This window comes from Syngnathus leptorhynchus, chromosome 9 (genome assembly GCF_054491065.1).
Source record: "Syngnathus leptorhynchus isolate UIUO chromosome 9, UIUO_Slep, whole genome shotgun sequence".
Classification (NCBI taxonomy): domain Eukaryota; kingdom Metazoa; phylum Chordata; class Actinopteri; order Syngnathiformes; family Syngnathidae; genus Syngnathus; species Syngnathus leptorhynchus.
Window position 1 is genome coordinate 10,207,620 of NC_141203.1, and position 20,021 is coordinate 10,227,640.

Sequence of the window (20,021 nt, forward strand, 5' to 3'; positions counted from 1 at the left end):
TCAATGCATAATTTGTCTTCGCGGGCCACATAAAATTATGTGGTGGGCCGTATATGGCCCCCGGGCCTTGGGTTTGACATATATGCAGTACAGATTTTTTCCAGTGTTTTTTTTTTTATTTTTTTTTTTAAGGACATGATATTGATAATTTGCTGCAGTTACAAGTCAAATATCTATGTTTAGTTGGCATCTTAGTCATGAGAAACGTGATAGTTCAGGTCAAAATATTCCACAATACCCACAGCAATGCAATTGTCCGTTTCCCTGTTGAGCTGTATCTAAGATCAATAAATTGTTGCCTTCATTTTCAGACCTTGTCTTCAATCCTGTTAAATGTATCATTGGCTCTATCAAGATGATCAGTACCACAGTTTCTTTTTATAAGACTACTTGGTTGTTATTGATTCTTGCCCTCTGGTCCAACCATCTGACTTGTTGTCGTCGCCATAGTCAAGCACATGCCTTTGCAAACAACAAATTTGGTGTTCTTTATTTTACCTACATGCCTTCTCCTTTCTCCAGCCTTGTGTCTTTGACTTGGGCTGTTTTATTTAGCTTATTTTGCAGACAGGCTCATTTTTATTCAAGCATTAGGCTCATCACACATCAGCCCTGATAAGCTAAATGGCCCTCAGCCGTTCCACCTGAAGGTTTTTTTACTCGTATTTTAATCATTGAATGCCTTGATAATATTCTCTTTCCTGTCTTTTTTTGTCTCCATTTATTTTCTTTTGTTTTCCATTCTTTCGCAGAGATTTATCTTATCAGTGTATAGGCCTTCTGCTTTTCCATAAAACACAGCTCACCAAGGTTTTATCCCAATTTAAGATTAAAGAAAGCAAGCAAGGATGCAATCCTATAGTATATCTCACAACCATTCTGTCATAATTTACTGGGGGGTTTTTTCTTGAGGGTGGGGGGGTGGTCTCCCCATCTTTAATCGGATGTGCAGCCTTGCTTCGGTTTAATACTATAATCCCTAAATTGCCCGCCTACCATCCACCCTCCCGTGACAATTGATCTGGGAAAAAAAATCTTTAATGTAATATAAAGGTTTAAATGATTCAATGTATTATAGCAGTGTATGTACAGTATGTATTACAATTACTTGCGACTAAAACTTGACACCTATCTGATAATTTGCCGCATATGCACTTTTTGTGATCACTTGTGTGCTTTTGTTAATCGATACCACCGTTTTCCACTTTGGCAAGTTATTTTAAACACAAATTATCCAAAGGTTTAAGAATCAATCTTAGTGGTATCAAAGCATATTCAAAGTTTTGGATTACACAAAGTGAATGATTTATGTCTTGTATATACTTTTGAGGATTTATTTTTGACTGGGTTTCCTTTTGAAAGTCACTGGCATCCTTATTAAGAAAAATACATTTGAGAGCGGAATTAATGGTAGTCACACGAAGTACTTCCAATCCGCGATATTAATTATTGCAGTTATCCAACACAAGAATAAACAATCCCATGTTTCTCCTACGCAAATCTTCAACAATCTTCTCAAGACTTAATTTATTCATTCTCACAGACTCATTAACATGTCTTTTTTTTTTTCCCCGATCATTGGTTCATTATTTGCCTCGCATTCTTAATCATATTCATCCCCCCGCTGCAATAATAAAACACAGAGAAACACTCACAGCAGACGCTTACCACCGATATAAGTGCCCGCATGCATTCGTTTTGCCTCCCTGAATTTCATGTTGTTTTCCTCCAGTAGTCATGCAGTGCGTTGTTGTCCATTAATTTTCCTTTTCGTCGTATTCACAAATGAGTACACATTTTATTTTTCACTACAAGCGCTTGATAATAAACACTTTAGCTACAGTACATCAACAGACCAAAATATTTTCTGCACAAAACAATCATTAATGCTGTAGAATTGAACAATTGATTTCCCCTGGCCACAAATTGCACTTAACTTTAATAAAAATAAACCCTGACTGAGTTCTACATGTTTTTCATAGCGTGTTATATGATGTGATTGTGTCCATTATTCATCTCAGCGGGCACAGGAGACATTATGCATATTTTATTTTTAATTTTTTTTTTTTTTTAAACTTCAAGAAATGATATGACATTGAAGGAGCATATGATCCATTGTTGGCTGCAAGTAACTGTTTTTTTTCTCCCCTCTTTGATCTTTACAGAGATCCTAAGTGGAGGTGTGTATGTTCACCAAAACAACTTCCTGTGTCACGCGGACACCATTCATTGGCAGGACATTGTCAAGAACTCAGGTGTCTATCCTGTGGTTGTGCCCACAAACAGTAGTACCACATGTGAGTATCAAAATACGCAAATTGAACTGAACTGAATTGTATAATTTTATTTCATTTTTTTTTTCCATTAAGCTTGACATCTGCACGACATGTCTTACTTGCCCTTCCTAGTTTTGAAGCGAACTCAGCAACGCAATCTTCAGGGACTGTTTTAAGATCACTGCAAAATATGAGGGTAGTACCGGGACATGTTTATTGTGTGTCACTAAGAATTTATTAGATGAGAGAGATCAAATCTTGAGCTTTAAATGAAATCTGGTCCGATTTGATTTCACAGGCCGACAGATTCTGAGCCAACAACTCAAAGCACGCTGTCATTTAGATTTGTTTTTCTACGCCGGTTTTAATGCAATCCACCTCTTCTTGAGATCTGTCAACACGCTAGAGGGAGTCAGGCCGAAGGAGGAGGGGAAAAAAATTGCAACAGGCTAGAGAAATGACTACGACAATGTTGGGCATAAAGTGAAATAGAACCATGGTGTGGCGATGCATTAGGCAGGGTAGATGGAGAATGAAAGCGAGAAAGTAGTCAGTGGAAAGGCGGAAAATGGAGACTCATGTTGGGTACAAGAGTAAGTCTCGGCGCTAATAGCTCTCATCTGGAGAGGCTGATGGACAGAGGACAGCACTCTTGCACTTATACAGGCTCACTTCCCTCTCACTCAATTACCAGACAGTCAATTAAGCTCTCCAAAACCAGCCAAAATGGCACTGACTAAAGCTTGAAAAGTATGACGTGTTTCTTTTTTTTTTTTTTTACTTCTCAGTGTAGTTTTTTTTGGTGTTTCGCAAGAAAACTAATCATGATATCTAATTTGAAATATCAATGATATTTTCCGTATTTTTTGCAGGTCAGAAGTGCCATCGATCCTGTAATGGTCGTTGCTGGGGACCTAAACAAGATCAGTGTCAAACCTGTGAGTTATTTAATCATAATAAATAAATTAACTAGATTTGCTCGAAGTCACTTTTGAAAATAACGGTTTGTTGCATTTCTCGTTCAGACATTCCGGGCTGTGTTTTGCTGCCATAACACTGACTGATTCTTAAATGAGTAGCCTATTAGATACCTTTACTAGTCTGTGCAGTCGCACCCCAAAAAGTTGTGATTATCATAGAGTGTGTGCCTGCTGTCATCTCTTCTCATCACTGTATTCAATTAACATCCCATCCTATCAGTCACTTTCCGTGTGAATGCATCTTTATGGGGACAAAACTGCATGTTATTATCTGGTATGTGCGATTACCACTTTGGAACTCGGACTTAGCCGATAAGGAGTGCGGACTTGAATGCTGATTGGTATGCAATTTTTTAATTTCATCTTCTGGGTATTGTCACAGAAGAAGAGAAAATGACTTCCCAAACTGTTCACAAAAGAACATTTCAAAATGGCTTGGTAAGAAGAGGACTTCCGATAACCTCGATGATTATAGGGTGTGACGCAACTCTGATCGCGACTCTCCTCATATAAAGATCTAAGTTTGTTTGGGAATGATTAGCACTCATCAATGGCCAATGCCGGCTTTCGTCTCTTTCCTTCACATTCTTATTTTTGATTTGCAATTCTCTCCACAGGTTAAATTAAATAAGCACAGACGTGGCAATTGACCCCCATACATTGTTTGTTTGTTTTATGTCCCAGCTACTCCTGTTTGATTGCTTTTTTTCCTTGCCATCCATTTACTCATCCACCGTCCAGCTCTCTGTCACACCACCTAATCTCGGGCTTTCAACGTGGGTAGATCTCGATGTAGTTGTCTCGTGGTCATGATCCCATTAAGATAATGAGGAATGAACTTGAAGATCACTGCTAGCAACATGTTACAGATGAGCCGCGGATAATCACCGGGGGCCCGTCCGTTTTGTTTCCCATTATCATGCTTTCTATCTCACACCAGACACAGCCATGTGATGATTCATCCTTGATTGCCTTACTTGCGCTCACAACCTTTTCGTTCAGTTTTGCTTAACTGCGCCAAATGATAAGGAAAATGAGCTATGTGACATTTTCAGGGGTAATTATAAACATATCTGAAAAAAAAAGAGTCCTCAGTAAAATGGAAGATTTAGGCTAACCTTTAGCCTATTTGGGGTTCTCCTTGTACTTTTTATTTTTTGACTAACTTGTGCGCCACACTGTGCTAAAACTCATCACAAAGTGCTTGTGTCTTCGTCTTTGACTGGCAACAGCAGGTGGCTTCCTCATTTTTCGCCCCATTTCACTTCACAGTCGCAGAGTCTGTAGGTCGGCTTTGCTCAGTGTTGACCACACAATTAACAATGTGTGAAACAGTTTGCCAATTAATTAATTGTTAGCCCCACACCCTTTCCAAGCAAGTCCGGGACGAAAAATTACTCTTATGGACTTTTATATTATGATCAAATCATCATCAAGTCAACATGCCAAAGGTGCACAGACATTATCAGACCTCTCTTGTTCTATTGTGTTCAGTTCATTTGTTTGTCACCTTTTGAAAATGGAGGTTGTGACGAATGCTGTTAGCCACAATTTATTCAAATTGAAGCTTCCGGGCATGCTTTTAGCGATGCATTGTTTTTCATTATAAAAGAAAATACTAAAATCAGCGTGGTGTCTCTTATCCTGGTCATTTGATTGAAATGCATTCTAAAATAAAGCCAGACATTTTGTTTTGAACAACACACCAGAAATGAAATGCTACTGATAGTTCTGTCGAGTGTATATTTGCGTATGTATATACTTCGTACCTCTCTTTCCACACCAATTAGCACAATACACTTAGGAGCTTCCAATCGTCATTCAAAAGTGACTGACTACATGTTAAACAATTCTCAGAGTGCTGTTTAAAGATTTTCCTGTGTCCTTTATGTCATTTCTATTTCCACAGTAACTAAGACGGTGTGTGCTGTGCAGTGCGATGGCCGCTGTTTTGGCCCCTATGTGAGTGACTGCTGCCATCGTGAGTGTGCAGGTGGCTGCTTTGGTCCAAAAGACACTGACTGCTTTGTGAGTACACACATACACATGCACACAAACAAACACACACACACATACATGCATACAGCTCTTGATTTTGAAATGTACCACAAGACCATTCACTGTAAATAGTAGTTATTGTATTTTTCTCATCTTCAGTCTTTTCTCACTAACTGTGCAATATTTTTGTTTGTTTTGTCAATAGGCATGCACTAACTTCAACGACAGTGGGGCGTGCGTGACGCAGTGTCCACAGCCATTTTTGTACAACCCCACCACTTTCCAAGTGGAACACAACCCTCGGGCAAAATATACTTACGGAGCCTTCTGTGTCAAGAAATGTCCACGTATGTCTGAACATTGGGCACCTACAGGATTATTTTCTATATTTATAGCCTTTTGTGTTTATATGTATGTTCAAATAATCAATCAGAAGAATTGCTTCTAAGATGTGTATATGGCTCTGTTCCTTTTCAAAATGAAAGACTGCAGTTTATGTGTAGCTTTAAAAAAATTCTAGTCTTTTTCACCATTGTGAGTCAGAAAGAAGAAAGTGACTTTTCACCCTTTTTTTTTGATTGCCTTCACAAAAGTACAAATTACCTTGCCTTTATAACAATCTGTAGTTGACATTTACAGTTAAATGTTTTTTCAGATAACTTTGTGGTGGACCAGAGCTCCTGTGTGCGAGCGTGTCCTAGTAACACCATGGAGGTGGAGGAGAACCGCATCAAGATGTGCATTCCTTGTTCTGACATCTGCCCAAAAGGTGATTTTTTTTTCTTTACTTTTTGGTTTTTTAGGTGGTACTTTAAGATACTTTTAAAAGGGTTTGCATGGCATTTTTTCCCCCTAAATTGTGTAATAATGCATCCTTGGCATAACATTTCCTGGCTTGACTAACTTAATGCATTTTGTTGCCTCACTGTGTTTTGCAGCTTGCGATGGCATCGGAACTGCAAGTTTACAGATGGCTCAGACAGTGGACTCTAGCAACATTGACAAGTTTGTAAATTGCACCAAAATAAATGGCAATTTGATTTTTCTCATCACTGGAATTAAAGGGTGAGAACATACTCATAATTGATTGTATCAAAAATGAAAAAAAAAATAAGTTGAAGAATAACAACTTTGTTTTATTATCTCATTATCATTCGCAGGGATGTCTATAATGACATTGAAGCTTTGGATCCAGAAAAACTGAATGTGTTCCGCACTGTTAGAGAAATTACCGGTACGTTTTGCTCAGGCACTGATCTGCTCAAGATATGTAAACATTTGTAATTCACAAAATCATTTCATTTTATTTTTTTGATGTTTCATATACCAAACTTTAGAAGCTCCTTGACTGACAAGATAGTTTATTGCTGAAGTTGAATTTTTAATATCTATAGATTTGAACTGTACTGTTTCAATAAATAGAAATAAAAAAGATAACATACTTTTTTAAATAGTACTGCTAAAATACTAATACTGAATATTTTACTGGATATTAACACATTTTATATACTCACTGTTTGCTTTGAAAGAAGGGCAATGGCAGAAGCTTCTCTTTTTTTATTTTATTTTATTTACGAATATTCTGGCTTCCAGCGACGTTACAAGCATCAAGTTAGAATTTGAACAGAATAACCTCCATTTTTTTAGATATGTACCTTGTTTCTATATTTGCCTGACATAAAGCAAAAATACCCTTGCAGTGATTTGATCATCAGATTCTTACTTGCCCCATTTTCCCTTACCTCCACAATTTGGGTTTTATCCTAATCCTGCTAACATACAAGCAATGATGGCTTCCTTGGCAGACGCACCATTTGGTCTTCAGAAATGTGCAAATCCTTTTTTTTTTTTTTTTTTTGGTGCATATAGAGTGTGTTTTGCTTTAAGTGTTTGGCTAAGTCTTGTTACCATTCTCCCGCTAGAGACGCTCCATACTGAGGACAGACATAGCAGCATAAGTTGAATATCTGATGAGTCTTTCAATCTGCTGCTTTTCCCTTGAGGAGATGCCCAGCCTTCAGTTACACGTCTCCAGTTTTGCCTTCATACACCATGAAGAAAGCATGTGGCTTGCATCATGAATCCTTCACCAACTCATACCTCTCCTTCATCTTGTCATTAATTTACTTGCTGATAGTCGAGGACAAAATACAAATTTAACTATAATAAATGAATCCATTTTAGAAAGGTGTTTCTTATCATGAATTACAAATAATGCTTTGTTTTGCTTAGTGGGTGTTGAAACCAAACAGGACTTTGTAAGAGAGTCTGTGTCTGCTCAGCTTGTCATCTCCCTGAGCTGTCACGACTACAAGACATTTGACGGAGGCAGCCAACCTGCCTCTGTGACCTTGAGGTCACAAGTGCTTTTCCTTCTGCTTTTAAATGAGCCAATCCTACACATAGCACACTCGTCTTGCTTTCTCCCCCCCCACCTGTTTTTTTTTTAATTGTCTCTTCAAAATATTTGTTGTTGAGTAGGAAATCGAAATCAAAACAACCCGTCTTGTGTCGACATTCCTTCAATTGCGACTGGTGCTATAATTACCACAACTCGAACCTACCGAAGCGTTGCTTGTGAGCGTTGACCCTTTCTTCCTAAGTGGCGATGTACATGTTGTAATTTGCTTTGGACATGAATGTGCTCTCAGCAGAATGTGTTGAAGTACATGATCTTTTCCCTTTGCCCGGTGGGGGCGGGGGAATAAGATCCTCCACCATTTGCTTTTTCAAACTCATGGTTAAAAATGATGATGAATAGTGCACATTCATTTAATATCCATTTAAACTGAAGCATGTTTCAGATATGTGGACATGTCTTCTTATGAAGTACAGTCCTCACCTGAGTCTATAACATCTTCTGAAAATGTTATGCAATCTTATTACATGACACTTATGTACTAAAATGTTTTTTTAATCAAAATTACTTCTTCCATAATAGCAGCAGTCTCTTAAAATTTTAATAACAATTCTTTTTTTGTAGCCATCTTTTTGGTAATCTCATTTTATTTTGTGTCTCCTCACATTTACCTAACTTTTGCCTTTTCTCATTTTTTTATCACTCTTAATATGCCCCCGACAGCACTCTGATGCTGCAGCTCTCCAGGGAGATCACTATAAACAAAAGAATGTCCACAAACTGATAAAGATGCCGTTGAAGGTTATTGGCCTCTTGTTGACAAAAAAAAAAACAGGCTCCTTATTTGCCTCATCTCTTTTTTACCTCTCAGCAACCTCCCTCCCCTTTCCTGAGTAAAGATTATGCATCCTTCAGGAGGAGAAAAAAAAAACATGCAGTTTAATTTAATGGAGTCTGATTGCTCATTGATTAGAGAAAGCAGAACACTGCCCATCACATCCACAATGATTTTCTTGCTATCTCCACCACATCTTTGCTATGATATAAGTATTTGTCATTAAGAAAACATAACCAAAGTGTTGTTTTAATCTTCAAGAAAGCCTTTTTTTTTTTCATTGCATTTCACTTCATTCCGCCTCCCATCCATTATTCCACCTGATATTACTTTCTTACTCCCCCATCCACTTATTTTGTTTGTCTTCTGATATTGGCTAGAGGATTGTACCTCCTACTGAATATTTCATAGTTTTCAATCCATTATTGAAAATCTTAAATGAGCCACATCCACCCTCTCGGCTCCCTCGTCTTTTTAAATGATTCAACGACTGAGATGCGGATCGCTTAAAGGAAATGCAAAAAAATGTTGATGTATGGGAATTGATGAGATAGACACACAGCTGGCACCCAACTCTAGCCTCAAGCAGCGTGGTTACTATACGTATCCTGGAATGCTGCTATTCCTCGAGGGATGCCAGCACACAAACACACACCATATTTTCTGTTCTGTCATTGGCAGTGACTCATTATAACCTGTGTTTGTGTCCCCATTTAGGATTTTTGAGCATCCAGTCTTGGCCCGACAACATAACAGACTTGAGTGTTTTCAGCAACTTGGTAACGATAGGGGGAAGATCTCTTTACAGGTATGCTGGTTTATTTTTTATTATTTTTGTAACATCGCACCGCAAAATATTTGGTAAATTCCATGAAATTTGTGTGATGTGCAAAAACAAACTTTCATTTCAAAAACAATATAAGCACTGTTGAATGTGTTTGTTTAAACACACATAAACATTTTTAAATACTTTGTAAACACATTTTACATGATTTGTATCACACTTTCACAACAGCCTTCACCGTAACAGCGCGTTACAAACAGATAAAAGGATGAAGTCTGCTTATGTGTTTTCCTGTTCTTGGTGTTCCTTAAATGTCGGACAAGTGAATCACTAAAGATCATTAATTCTCCACTCATTTTTTTTTTCTTGGAATGTGCTCTAAAGATTTTCTCTGACATTTAAAAGAAAACTTAATGGATGTTCTCACACGTGTCCACCAAGAATACCCAAACGCACAAAGAATACATTAGCAATAAGGTTTCTGCTCAAAAGTTGGTATAACACAAATACTTCTGCCCAAAACTTGGCTCTAAATTTGCACTTCACTTTCCTTCAACATTGTTGTTAATGTAGTCAGGGGAAATTATTTAATCAAATTCAAACACAAAAAGAAGTGTGATCTTGAGTAAAGACAAACATCAAAGTCATATTCATTTTCATTCCCTTTATATGTGATTCTTCTTCAACCTCTTCCTTCGTTTTTGTTTCCTTTCTTCCAACCGCCTACTCTTCCCCTCTCAGCGGAATCTCCCTGCTGGTATTAAAGCAGCATGGCATCGTATCACTTCAACTTCAGTCTCTCCGTGAGATCAGCGCGGGCAATGTGCACATTGTAGAGAATGGCCAGCTGTGTTACTACAACACAGTCAACTGGACCCGACTGTTCCGTGCCGCCAACCAGAAAGCTTTGACCCACAACAACAGAGACCCACGGGCGTGCTGTAAGTTCAGCTCTAAGGTCACCGAGAACAAAATCATGAACAAAAAAATCAAATAGCAATCAATAGCAAGCATGCTACACAAGTTAAATAGTTAAAGAGAATGTCACGCTGCGAGAGGGTCAATGATATTTTTCAAAAGGCCACCATTTCAAAGAGTTCATTACCGGATTTTGTATCATAAACCCTTCTGAGGCGAAAAGTGTTTTGACGCTAACCTGAAAATACCGTGTCAGCTCGAGACCCATCAGCGTCTCTTTACCAGTCGCATCAAAGGAAAAAAAAATGAAATGTTTTGATCCTCTAGTACATGTTAAAAAATAAATGCAACCTTTTCTTTGAGTATTTCATTATAAGCGGACCTGACAGACAAAGATGGAGCTTTCATCCTCATTTAGTTAACTTTTTTGTGTGTGTAAGTTAGCAAAGAAAAAAGTCATTTATGTTTATAAAGGTGACTAATAGACACATCAAAGACAAAAGGTAAAATCTTTACAGCAATACTGAGATGGTTGCTGAGGCAATAACGAATCTCATCCCTGGTGCACTCATTGGAGCTTTGCATGCTTTTCCAAGCATTCAACAATGTGTTTTTTTAGTATGCAGGTGCCACTTCAATCTCTTTGGCGGATGTGTATATTTGGAAGCAGATGCCAATATATTTTACTGGTAACCAATTTAAAGTGCCATCTTTTTTGGGAATGTTGTGTTCTACTGTTGAACGACTTATTTCAAGCTGCCAGACCCTGAAGTTGGAATGTTCTCTCCTGATTTCCTATTCAAACAAACTGAGTGAAAGAACATCTCGTTTCTCTCTCGGCCTCTGTCATTCTTGACTGTGCAGTTTTATAAAGGAGCAGCGTCGTCCCACTCTTATCAAACACATTTTCACTCCCACAATTTTTCCATATACATTCAAAAGGATGAAGAATATGTTGAACACAAACACAACATTTTCCCCGCCAATATGTTTTATTAAAAATTGGTGGTTTAAATATTGTGTATCCCATCTACAATTACGACACAATTTCACATTTGCATTTTTTATGACAATGTGTACAAATGATTTTGTGTCTTGAGCAGCCAAGGAGCATCGGGTGTGCGATCCGTTATGTTCTGACTCTGGATGTTGGGGTCCTGGTCCAGACCAATGTCTCTCGTGCAGGGATTTTAGCAGGGGACAAAGTTGTGTGGAACAATGCAGCCTGTATGAAGGGTAAGTCATGCCTGACAATTTACGTTACAGGAATATCATCTAGTTTTATTTATTTATCTTGACAAGACTTCAAGGCTTTTGAGATTAGCGCTAAACAATTAATTACTTTTGTGTAACCGATTTTTAACCGATGCTAAATGCTACATTATTATTATTATTATTATTATTATTATTATTTTTATTATAAATTTTATTATTATTAATAATCACATAAGATTCAATACGAGAGCTGCGTTTAGAATTCTGCCTATACAAAGCTTATGAAAATGACTGTAAGCAATTAGCAGAACTGATGATACTTTCCATGAAACAGACTTATGGCATAAGCTGTCAGTCATAAGTAAAATTTCAGCACAAGGCTCTTTGTCGTAGCTTTTAAGTCCGGCAATATTGTAAAGCCACTCAGGATAGTAATTAATAGTTGATAACTCCGACGGTTCAAAAGAACAATTTAAAGTGTGAAGGTAAGTCACTTTGAAGAGCTGCCCTGAGGAGTGTCATTAGGGGGATCTTTTGACTTTGAACATTTAGCTTGATATTCTCCACCTCACACCCAACACAACTTGTCCCCCTGGTGAGTTCGACCAATAACCCCCAAAATGATTCAACTTAATAACTGACTGTTAGAAAGAACAATCTAGTGGTGGAAGAGGCGGAGGTGGACCGGAGGTGTGGACAGGGCGGGGGGGCTAGGCGTGTCACTGCGTGTCACAGTCACTGCTTGCGCACGGGGCCACGCCGTGCCTACCTGTCCAAATAATCGTCAGTACCGCCTGCAGCATAAGCAATCCCTCACCGTGCCGTTGCTTATATGATAAATTACGGTAATGCAGTCTTGGGACACATCTGGGCAAGATGTCTTAATCTTCATTCTTGAACCAATTCAATTTTTAGCAACATTTGTTTGAACTCCAACTGCTTAGGAGGGAGGCCCAATTGAATATTTCTTCTCACGCCTTGCAGGTGTCCCAATACTGTTACATATTGCACTGATCTATATCGGTGTGTTGCTCTTTATCTGAGACCCTCTGTGCACCGAACGGATGCATCAGAGGTGGAAAAGGGCTAAAAAAAAATACAGTGACAAAGCAGCAGTGGCGAAAAAATATGGAAATATTATGAATATATATTAATATTATATATTGTGTAACTAGCTGCTGTTTGCATTGTCTTTCCCGCCCGACTTATCACTCAGGGAGATTCGTGAGTTTGCCAACGAGTCAATGTGTGTGGAGTGTGATCCCCAATGTGAGCGCGCTGACGGCAACTCTTTGACCTGCCACGGTTCGGTAAGTACGCTACTCGACTCAGCAACCTGAATGTTGATGTGGAGATGATCAATCATCTCATATTAGCTGAGAAAATGGGTGATGGAATATTGCTTTTGTTAAAATGGAAAAAAATAGATGCAGAGTTAATTTCCAATAAAATACCATTTGTAAAATGTTATGTCTTACTTTTTACACTGCATTTTTTCTTTTGGGGGATTACTGCAAAGGCAGGATTTTTTTGTATTATCTGCCTGACTTTGTCAGAGTGGGAAAAAAAATAGTTTCCATCTGGCTGTGCTGCACAGCACCCACGCTCAAGTGAAGACCTTTAAAAGCTTATCTTGCTGTTTGATTGACAGGTGTGGAGCGGTCAGGGCATAAGGTTGACAAACTACACTTTTCAGAAGATTGGTCAAGTCATTCTTGTAATCATTAAGGTTGCAAATGTCAGAGTTTTTATTGTGACGCTTTCATAAGTAAATATATTTTTTCCAGTTCCCTCAAATTCACTGTTATGTGCCATTACTGCCTGGGATAAATCAGTGCTCAACCTTTATGTCTCTCAGTAAAATATTTAAAAAAATAATAATAAATGGGGTTGGTGTTTCAGTGTTTTTCAATAGATTGGCCTGACTGTAAAAAAAAAAAAGAAAATGATCTGATGTTGATCATTTTTTGCCCATTCGCAGTACAAATACCAATAAACTATTGAAAGTTTAGTTCTTGTTTTTTGTTTTTCCTTCTGAATTTTTTTTCCCCATGGCAAATAAGCCCTGAAAAGGATTTTTCCAAGCATTAACTAGAATAAATGTACATATTATATTATAATATATTATATATTTAAAAACATTTTCACTATGAGAAATTTTTTTATTAATCAATAACATTAATTACTCATCTACCTCTATGTCCTAATTCTCTTTGGTTTACTATCAATAATCCAGCGAGCCGTCATTTTTATTTTTAGATCAAATTATGATTTTATTTTATTTCAATTGTCACATTCTGGTCCCATATGTTTAAAAAAAACAGCAGTTAGTGCTACAGACATGTCTGCACCTGTGCACACAAGCCCTTTCCTCCCTCCCTTGTCTTCTGTCATGCAGTGTATGATGGGAATGTCTCACATTAACCTGTTGCACCTTTGTAGCAACCGCATGTGCAGCAGCGGCGACCAAATGGATTACGCCAATCGTGTTATGCTTGCAGAGCCCATAGCAATTACATTAGAGTTTACACAAAGTGATTTGATTGGCCTAATGCCTTGTGTAGTGTGTCCGGGGGATATGACCACATTTGTGAGCACGGCAGGCCGTGTTGTAGACGCCATATGAGATGACTGTCACGAGAAAGATCAATAAGGTTGTTTTTTCTGAATGACAATCCCCTCTGCTTCAAACTTATTCACCTTCATACTGATCTTGAATGGAATTATACATGTACAGTACTTTTTTAATCACAGAAGATGCACAAGGCGAGCTTGACAGTGGTCGGTTTGCAGCTAGGCTGGGGCCTTCTGATTGGACGGTTTGAGGATGAAATACAAAGTGGTCATATATGAGTGTGGGTGCGTGTGTGCCATTTGGCAATTAGCTGTTCTTCGAGCCTGTTGATTGTGTGAAAGAACACTTCTCTCCTTCCTTAACTCCTTCCTCGGATATATTAGTACCATAAATCTTCTTCGAGGCGGATTGTTATGGTCATAGTGAGTGCTTTGAGCAATGGTTATTATGAGCTTGCTCCTCTCACACTGCTTTATGCTTCTCATTTGCTTTTGGCCCTCCACACACACTCATTTATCTGTTGGAAATACTGGGTGTTGCTGATTATGTTGTGTTTTTTTTAATAGTGTACATTTTACTTTTACTTGTTATTCCAAACACATGAAAGATTGGTTTATGAAGACTAAATTTTGGATGGACGGATGGATGGACGGACGGATGGATTCCAAGTAAAAATTACATGTTTGGACTTGATTTTGTAATTGATTTTATAATTGATTCCTTTTAGAATTTCACTACAGCTGCGTAAAAATATTTTGTGATTATTTCTGCAGGGCCCAGAGAACTGTGAGAAATGCATCCATTTTAAGGATGGTCCTAACTGTGTGGAAAAGTGCCCGGACGGGCTGCAAGGCGCAAACAGTTTCATCTATAAGTATGCGGAAAGCAACAATGAGTGTCATCCCTGCCATTCTAACTGCACACAAGGGTAAGTAATGAAAGACTAGATGAAGACACTAGTGTGTAATTTTCAAATGCTGACACTTGAATATCATCAAAGGACTAAATTTGCAGGATTTTTTGGCGTTACAAAAAAATATTTAAAAAAATCAAAGGGTGACAAGAGTACTTAAGCAACATACCGTATATTTAGATTCTATTGTTAAAATGACTCCTTTCTTCTCAATCTCATACTGCATTCTTCTAGCATATATTTATATCATGACATCTTTCAAGACCAGAGCAATAGAGGCGTGATAGAGAAAATGAGATAGAAGAGCGAAAGAACAAAATGAGCCGAGTCCTTCACGTTTCTCTCCATCACTCACTATAGCCACTCATCTCTCCATGTAATATTCAACACTGGTTGGTGAGACTAGATTTCGTATTTTACTCCACGGGGAGCGCGTGTCATTCGAGTGTGTTATTTCTCCTTTCCTGAGTGACAGCCCCCCGGCTCACTGCAGCATAACAATGTAGTCGTAAATGGAAAACACCGAGCTGACACTTTGTCACAGGTACAGCTTCATAAGCAGCTCTACCTCTCAAGAAGACAAGCCGGGGGAATTAGAGGGATCAGACAAAAATGAAGTGACAAAGCAGGACTTCAACCAATGTCGTGTATTGGTTACCCTTATCCATTTTTTTTAATTTATTTTCAATCTCGATCGCTCACGCAAGCTTATCTGCTATGTGGAAAAAAGTTTGCTTTAGTACCTCTTTTATTAGCTAAATATTTGTTAAAATGTGGCTGTGTATATTGAAAAACTTTATAATTGTTTACATCCAATGAAATATATAATGGCGCGTTGAGATTTAATTTTGATTTGTTCCTTGACCATGCTCATAACACTTTTCAGAAATCTTTTAACTTCCCTTCATTATGTTTTTGTAGGTGCACTGGGCCAAGACCTCAAGACTGTATTGGCTGGATGGACAGGTACAATATTAGTATTTTGTTACAGTCCAAACTCAAAACCGCAGCATGCTTCTAGTGCTGTGCAGAGAATAAACAGATACAATCACATCCTATTCCAACAGTTATTTCTATGAATTAGTTGTGTCAGATACAATTTTTTCCATTCTGATCCAATACTGCTATTGCAGCCTAGCATACTGTCCGACACCGCTACCAATCCGGCACGATATCAGCTACCTATCCGACACGATATCAGCAGGAATGATACATATGTTAATTTATTTTCATTTTGCCGCCAAGTGGGGGGCATCACCTTATTTCTATTTTCACTTCCTGTTGCCCATCTATTTTTAGCAGCTTCTTCACTGATGAATAGGCATCCTTTTACTGAGGGCAAATGATGGTGAAGTAGATAACTACAAATCCAGGAGAAGCTTTAGAGAACTGATGAAAATCTCGACTTTCCTGCTCACCACTGAGACACACGCCTAACAGGATAAAGAAGGAGCAGCAGCCGAATGTTACTCAGCTGACCTGTTGAGCGGATCAGCTCTTATCAGATCTCTGATAGCAGTTGCTGTGCTACATTCAACGTCGAGCTCATCCCGTAGCTTGGGTGTCACATGTCTTGTAAATCTGCCACCCAATGGCAGCGTTGCCTTTTGAGCATGATTTGAAGCGGCTTATCACACATTCATTATCACAATAGGCCAATATTTCAGTGAAAGGGCATTTGATTAAGATGTCACTCTGTATTCACTCAGCAAAATTGACTATTCTCATCCGTGGTTCTTTATCATTTTATTTAATCAAGGCTGCCTTCTTTGATGGACTTTGTTACATATTTCTGATGTTGATGTTTGTCTGTGGTGGGAAAAAAGAGTGCTGTAGATTTACGGGAACATTATTGAGTCATGTAAAGGTCATTGCATCCATCCATTGTCTAACACTTATCCTTAGAACATATGACTTTAGATAACACACATGGGAACAGCTTGGACTTGTCAGCACTCATTGACAGGACACATTGAGACAATCCACCCACTTATAGTGCATGTCTCCTTTGTTTTTCTCCGTATGCAAAACAAACAGTAGGTGTCACTACCTGTAAATACGCTCGCAACGGTGATGACAAAATATTTTATGCTTCAGCCATTCTACTAATGTATACCATGTTTCCTCCTTCTCTTGCGATGCCAAATGTTGGTCCTTAGAACCCCTTTGATCGCAGCAGGGGTGATTGGTAGCCTCTTCATGGTAGTTATCTTTGTGCTGAGTGTGGCGGTGTCCGTGCGGCGGACCAACATTAAGAAGAAGCGAGCCCTTCGTCGCTTCCTGGAAACAGAGGTGAGTAAGGTCCTTATGGGAGAACAGACTCAAAAATAAAGTCGTAGTTTGCTGTGGTTGGTCCAGTGCTTCACGTGCAGCCACAAAAGTGGCAGCGCTGTCGAACATTACCTTTACATTTTCTATTACGACCTCCTATCGTGGTTGTCTACCTACAGAAATAAGTGAAGGTACTTCATCCATGGATGATCCTCAAGAGGTGGAGAGTGATAGGGCAATGGATAATGGCAGACATAGTCAAAGGGAAGCAGGTGCTTGAAGGAGGAGTGGGTAGAGCAGGCGGGAAGTTGAGCACCGCTGAACTTGCAGAAAGTTAGGGAGAAAAGTAGCCAGCATTTTATGATCCGCTGGCATGTGGGAGGAACCTTTACGATGTAATGTATGCCGCAAAGAGTAGCAAAAAATTGGGCCTGTTGGTTGGACCCTTTTTTTACTCGCTGTTTAACCCAGTTGACAAAATCGCACCCAACATTTCAGCACCACTAGTTAGATTGCGGATGTGGACAGCTCCTCCTGTGTGGCATTTCAGCACCACTAGTTAGAGTGAGTATGTGGACAGCTCCTCCTGTGCGGCAGCACCACCACCGTGCTGGACAGCTCCTTGCAGCCTGTTTGCTCATCCGGGATTGTTTGTGTAAATCTGTGTGTGGTTCCCTCCAGATGCTGATTTATTATTCAGTTTCACTGAAAGATTGCTATTGTTTTTAATCAAACTGTAACAACCAGCAGCCAGAGGCAAACGGGGCTGCCGACTCATGTCTGGCTGATTTACACTTTGTGATTATCTTCGCCTCCCCGCCTGCTCTTCTCGGATATCGGCTACCATTTTCCCTAATCCTCCTTATATTGCTTCCGTTTTGTATGATTTTGCCTCTCCAAGCAAGTCAGCTGTCTGATTGCTCACTGCTGCCTTCCCATTGTTTTAGTTCTGTAAAGGTCCTTTTTTCCCTTTTCTAATTTCCTCCCACTTGTAGTTATTGCTCTGTTGTACAAGAGAAGTGATGATACAACAGTGTGAACTCAAAGTTTGGAAATTATGTAATGGTCATTTTTAACCATTTCTAAACTACTGACCAGCCACTGCAGTGTAATTAATTAATTCGTGTTATGCTCTGTTTCGTCAGCTGGTGGAACCTTTGACACCAAGTGGGACGGCACCTAACCAAGCTCAGCTACGAATCCTGAAAGAGACAGAACTCAAAAGAGTCAAAATCCTCGGTTCTGGGGCCTTCGGGACAGTATACAAGGTAGAAAAAATTGTCTACTTGTAGCATGTTTGTCTTAGGTGGGCATTGCTTCTTTTGCCCCTTATCAGAATTTAACAGCACTGTAATATTCCCATTGGCAGGTTGTGGTACGGTTTAATAATGAGGTGAAATTAAAAATGTCTTTAAGCCAATAAAAAGCCCTTTATTAATGTGGGAGTGGGTGGTAAAAATAAAGAGTAGCACAGGACAATTAGGATTATGAACTGTTATGAGCTTGCTGAAATATTGACGGTTTTTACTCAGAAACGCAATTTGATTAAATTAAACCTCAGTGCGCCATACTTAGCCCAACTTTAGTGGAGGTGTTAAGCCTGCTGTCATGGGGGGGGGGGGAAGCGGGGGGGGGGGGGGGGGGTCTGGCGGCAGCGCAATGCATTTGAAGCTTGTTGAAAAGTTGAGAGCCACTTGGTTTCTCCCTCCTCTTTTAAATGATTTGACCATTTTGGCAGCTGCTAAATCACTTTAATCACAGTTGAAATTGGATCCTTCAACATGATAAAATAGTTTTGCCCCTATTTTGAAGGACAAAATAACTTTTAATCGTTCAGCATGCACTATTTCATCAGAGTACCTACTACCCCTGTGGGATTTTGTATGACGGGTTGAAAGGAAGGAGATAAAATAGGTGACAGGGGTGGAGGAGTGATCAATTTACTAATTGAGACAGAGAGAGCATAGCCGTTATTTAACATGAAAGTGGAAAAGGGTGTTCAGGAATAAAGCTTTTGGGGAAAGGAGGGGGTATGACTGAAATATTGTCACCATTCACTAACATTAATCAATAAGTTAACTTTTTAAAACTGACCAAGCGGAAATGGCCGTTCTGACTTTGAAGACTCAGAGCTATATTTTCTGGTTCAAATACAAATAAAAAGATAAAAAGTTTGTGAAGGGTTAGCTCTCAGTCGCTTCATGTGTGTTTGTATTTCTCTCAAGGGAATTTGGATTCCTGAAGGCGAGACTGTTAAGATACCTGTAGCCATCAAAATCCTCAATGAAGCCACGGGGCCCAAGGCAAATGTGGAGTTCATGGATGTGAGTAAATACAATTCAATTATAATTTCCTCATTTCTAATTGCCATGACTCGTTAGATTTTCACATCCACTGCGCATTCACTAAAATCCATTTTCCCGACATTCACAGTTCATCTTGTTTTAAAACGAAAACCCGAAAAAGATCAAGCTTATTTCTTAGTGATGATGCAATGCAGATGAAATGATTTTCATTAGCACACACACATTTCTGACACACACATAGGGAAAGTGACCCAATTGCACTTACTTTGGCCGTCCTTCAGTGTTTGTTATAATTAATGCAGTGTGCTTTGAGAGCTTGTTTTGGCAACCAAAAGAGAAACTAAATTTTAATTGATGAGAGCATAGAATGATAGCTATACGGTACACTCGATCCTGTGAAGTATCCAGTACAGTATAAACAAATATACTTTGCTGGTATTGTGTTTATCATCTAAACATATCATAAATTCTTCTTATCCTACTCCTCCTATCTCTGCGCCATCTTATTATCCAAGCCTTGTGATACTTGCAACGTATTAATCCTCTTTTGTGATATCACTCCTGTCGGTGTTCACCGGAGCTTTACAAGAC

At 38.9% G+C, this 20,021-nt stretch overlaps 1 protein-coding gene across 2 annotated transcripts in view; it reads left to right on the forward strand.

Annotated features, from left to right (window-relative positions):
- The window catches only part of erbb4b (erb-b2 receptor tyrosine kinase 4b), a 103,956-nt gene that overhangs the window by 67,781 nt on the left and 16,154 nt on the right, over positions 1–20,021 (forward strand). For both annotated transcript variants that reach the window (XM_085920449.1, XM_085920447.1), the window contains 16 exons: positions 2,166–2,297; positions 3,149–3,214; positions 5,166–5,284; positions 5,460–5,601; positions 5,910–6,023; positions 6,193–6,319; positions 6,415–6,488; positions 9,166–9,256; positions 9,974–10,173; positions 11,254–11,386; positions 12,582–12,675; positions 14,714–14,868; positions 15,775–15,819; positions 17,013–17,145; positions 18,270–18,392; positions 19,350–19,448. In XM_085920449.1, the coding sequence (XP_085776575.1) occupies positions 2,166–2,297; positions 3,149–3,214; positions 5,166–5,284; positions 5,460–5,601; positions 5,910–6,023; positions 6,193–6,319; positions 6,415–6,488; positions 9,166–9,256; positions 9,974–10,173; positions 11,254–11,386; positions 12,582–12,675; positions 14,714–14,868; positions 15,775–15,819; positions 17,013–17,145; positions 18,270–18,392; positions 19,350–19,448 (1,847 nt within the window). The remainder of the gene's footprint in view (positions 1–2,165; positions 2,298–3,148; positions 3,215–5,165; positions 5,285–5,459; positions 5,602–5,909; positions 6,024–6,192; positions 6,320–6,414; positions 6,489–9,165; positions 9,257–9,973; positions 10,174–11,253; positions 11,387–12,581; positions 12,676–14,713; positions 14,869–15,774; positions 15,820–17,012; positions 17,146–18,269; positions 18,393–19,349; positions 19,449–20,021) is intronic.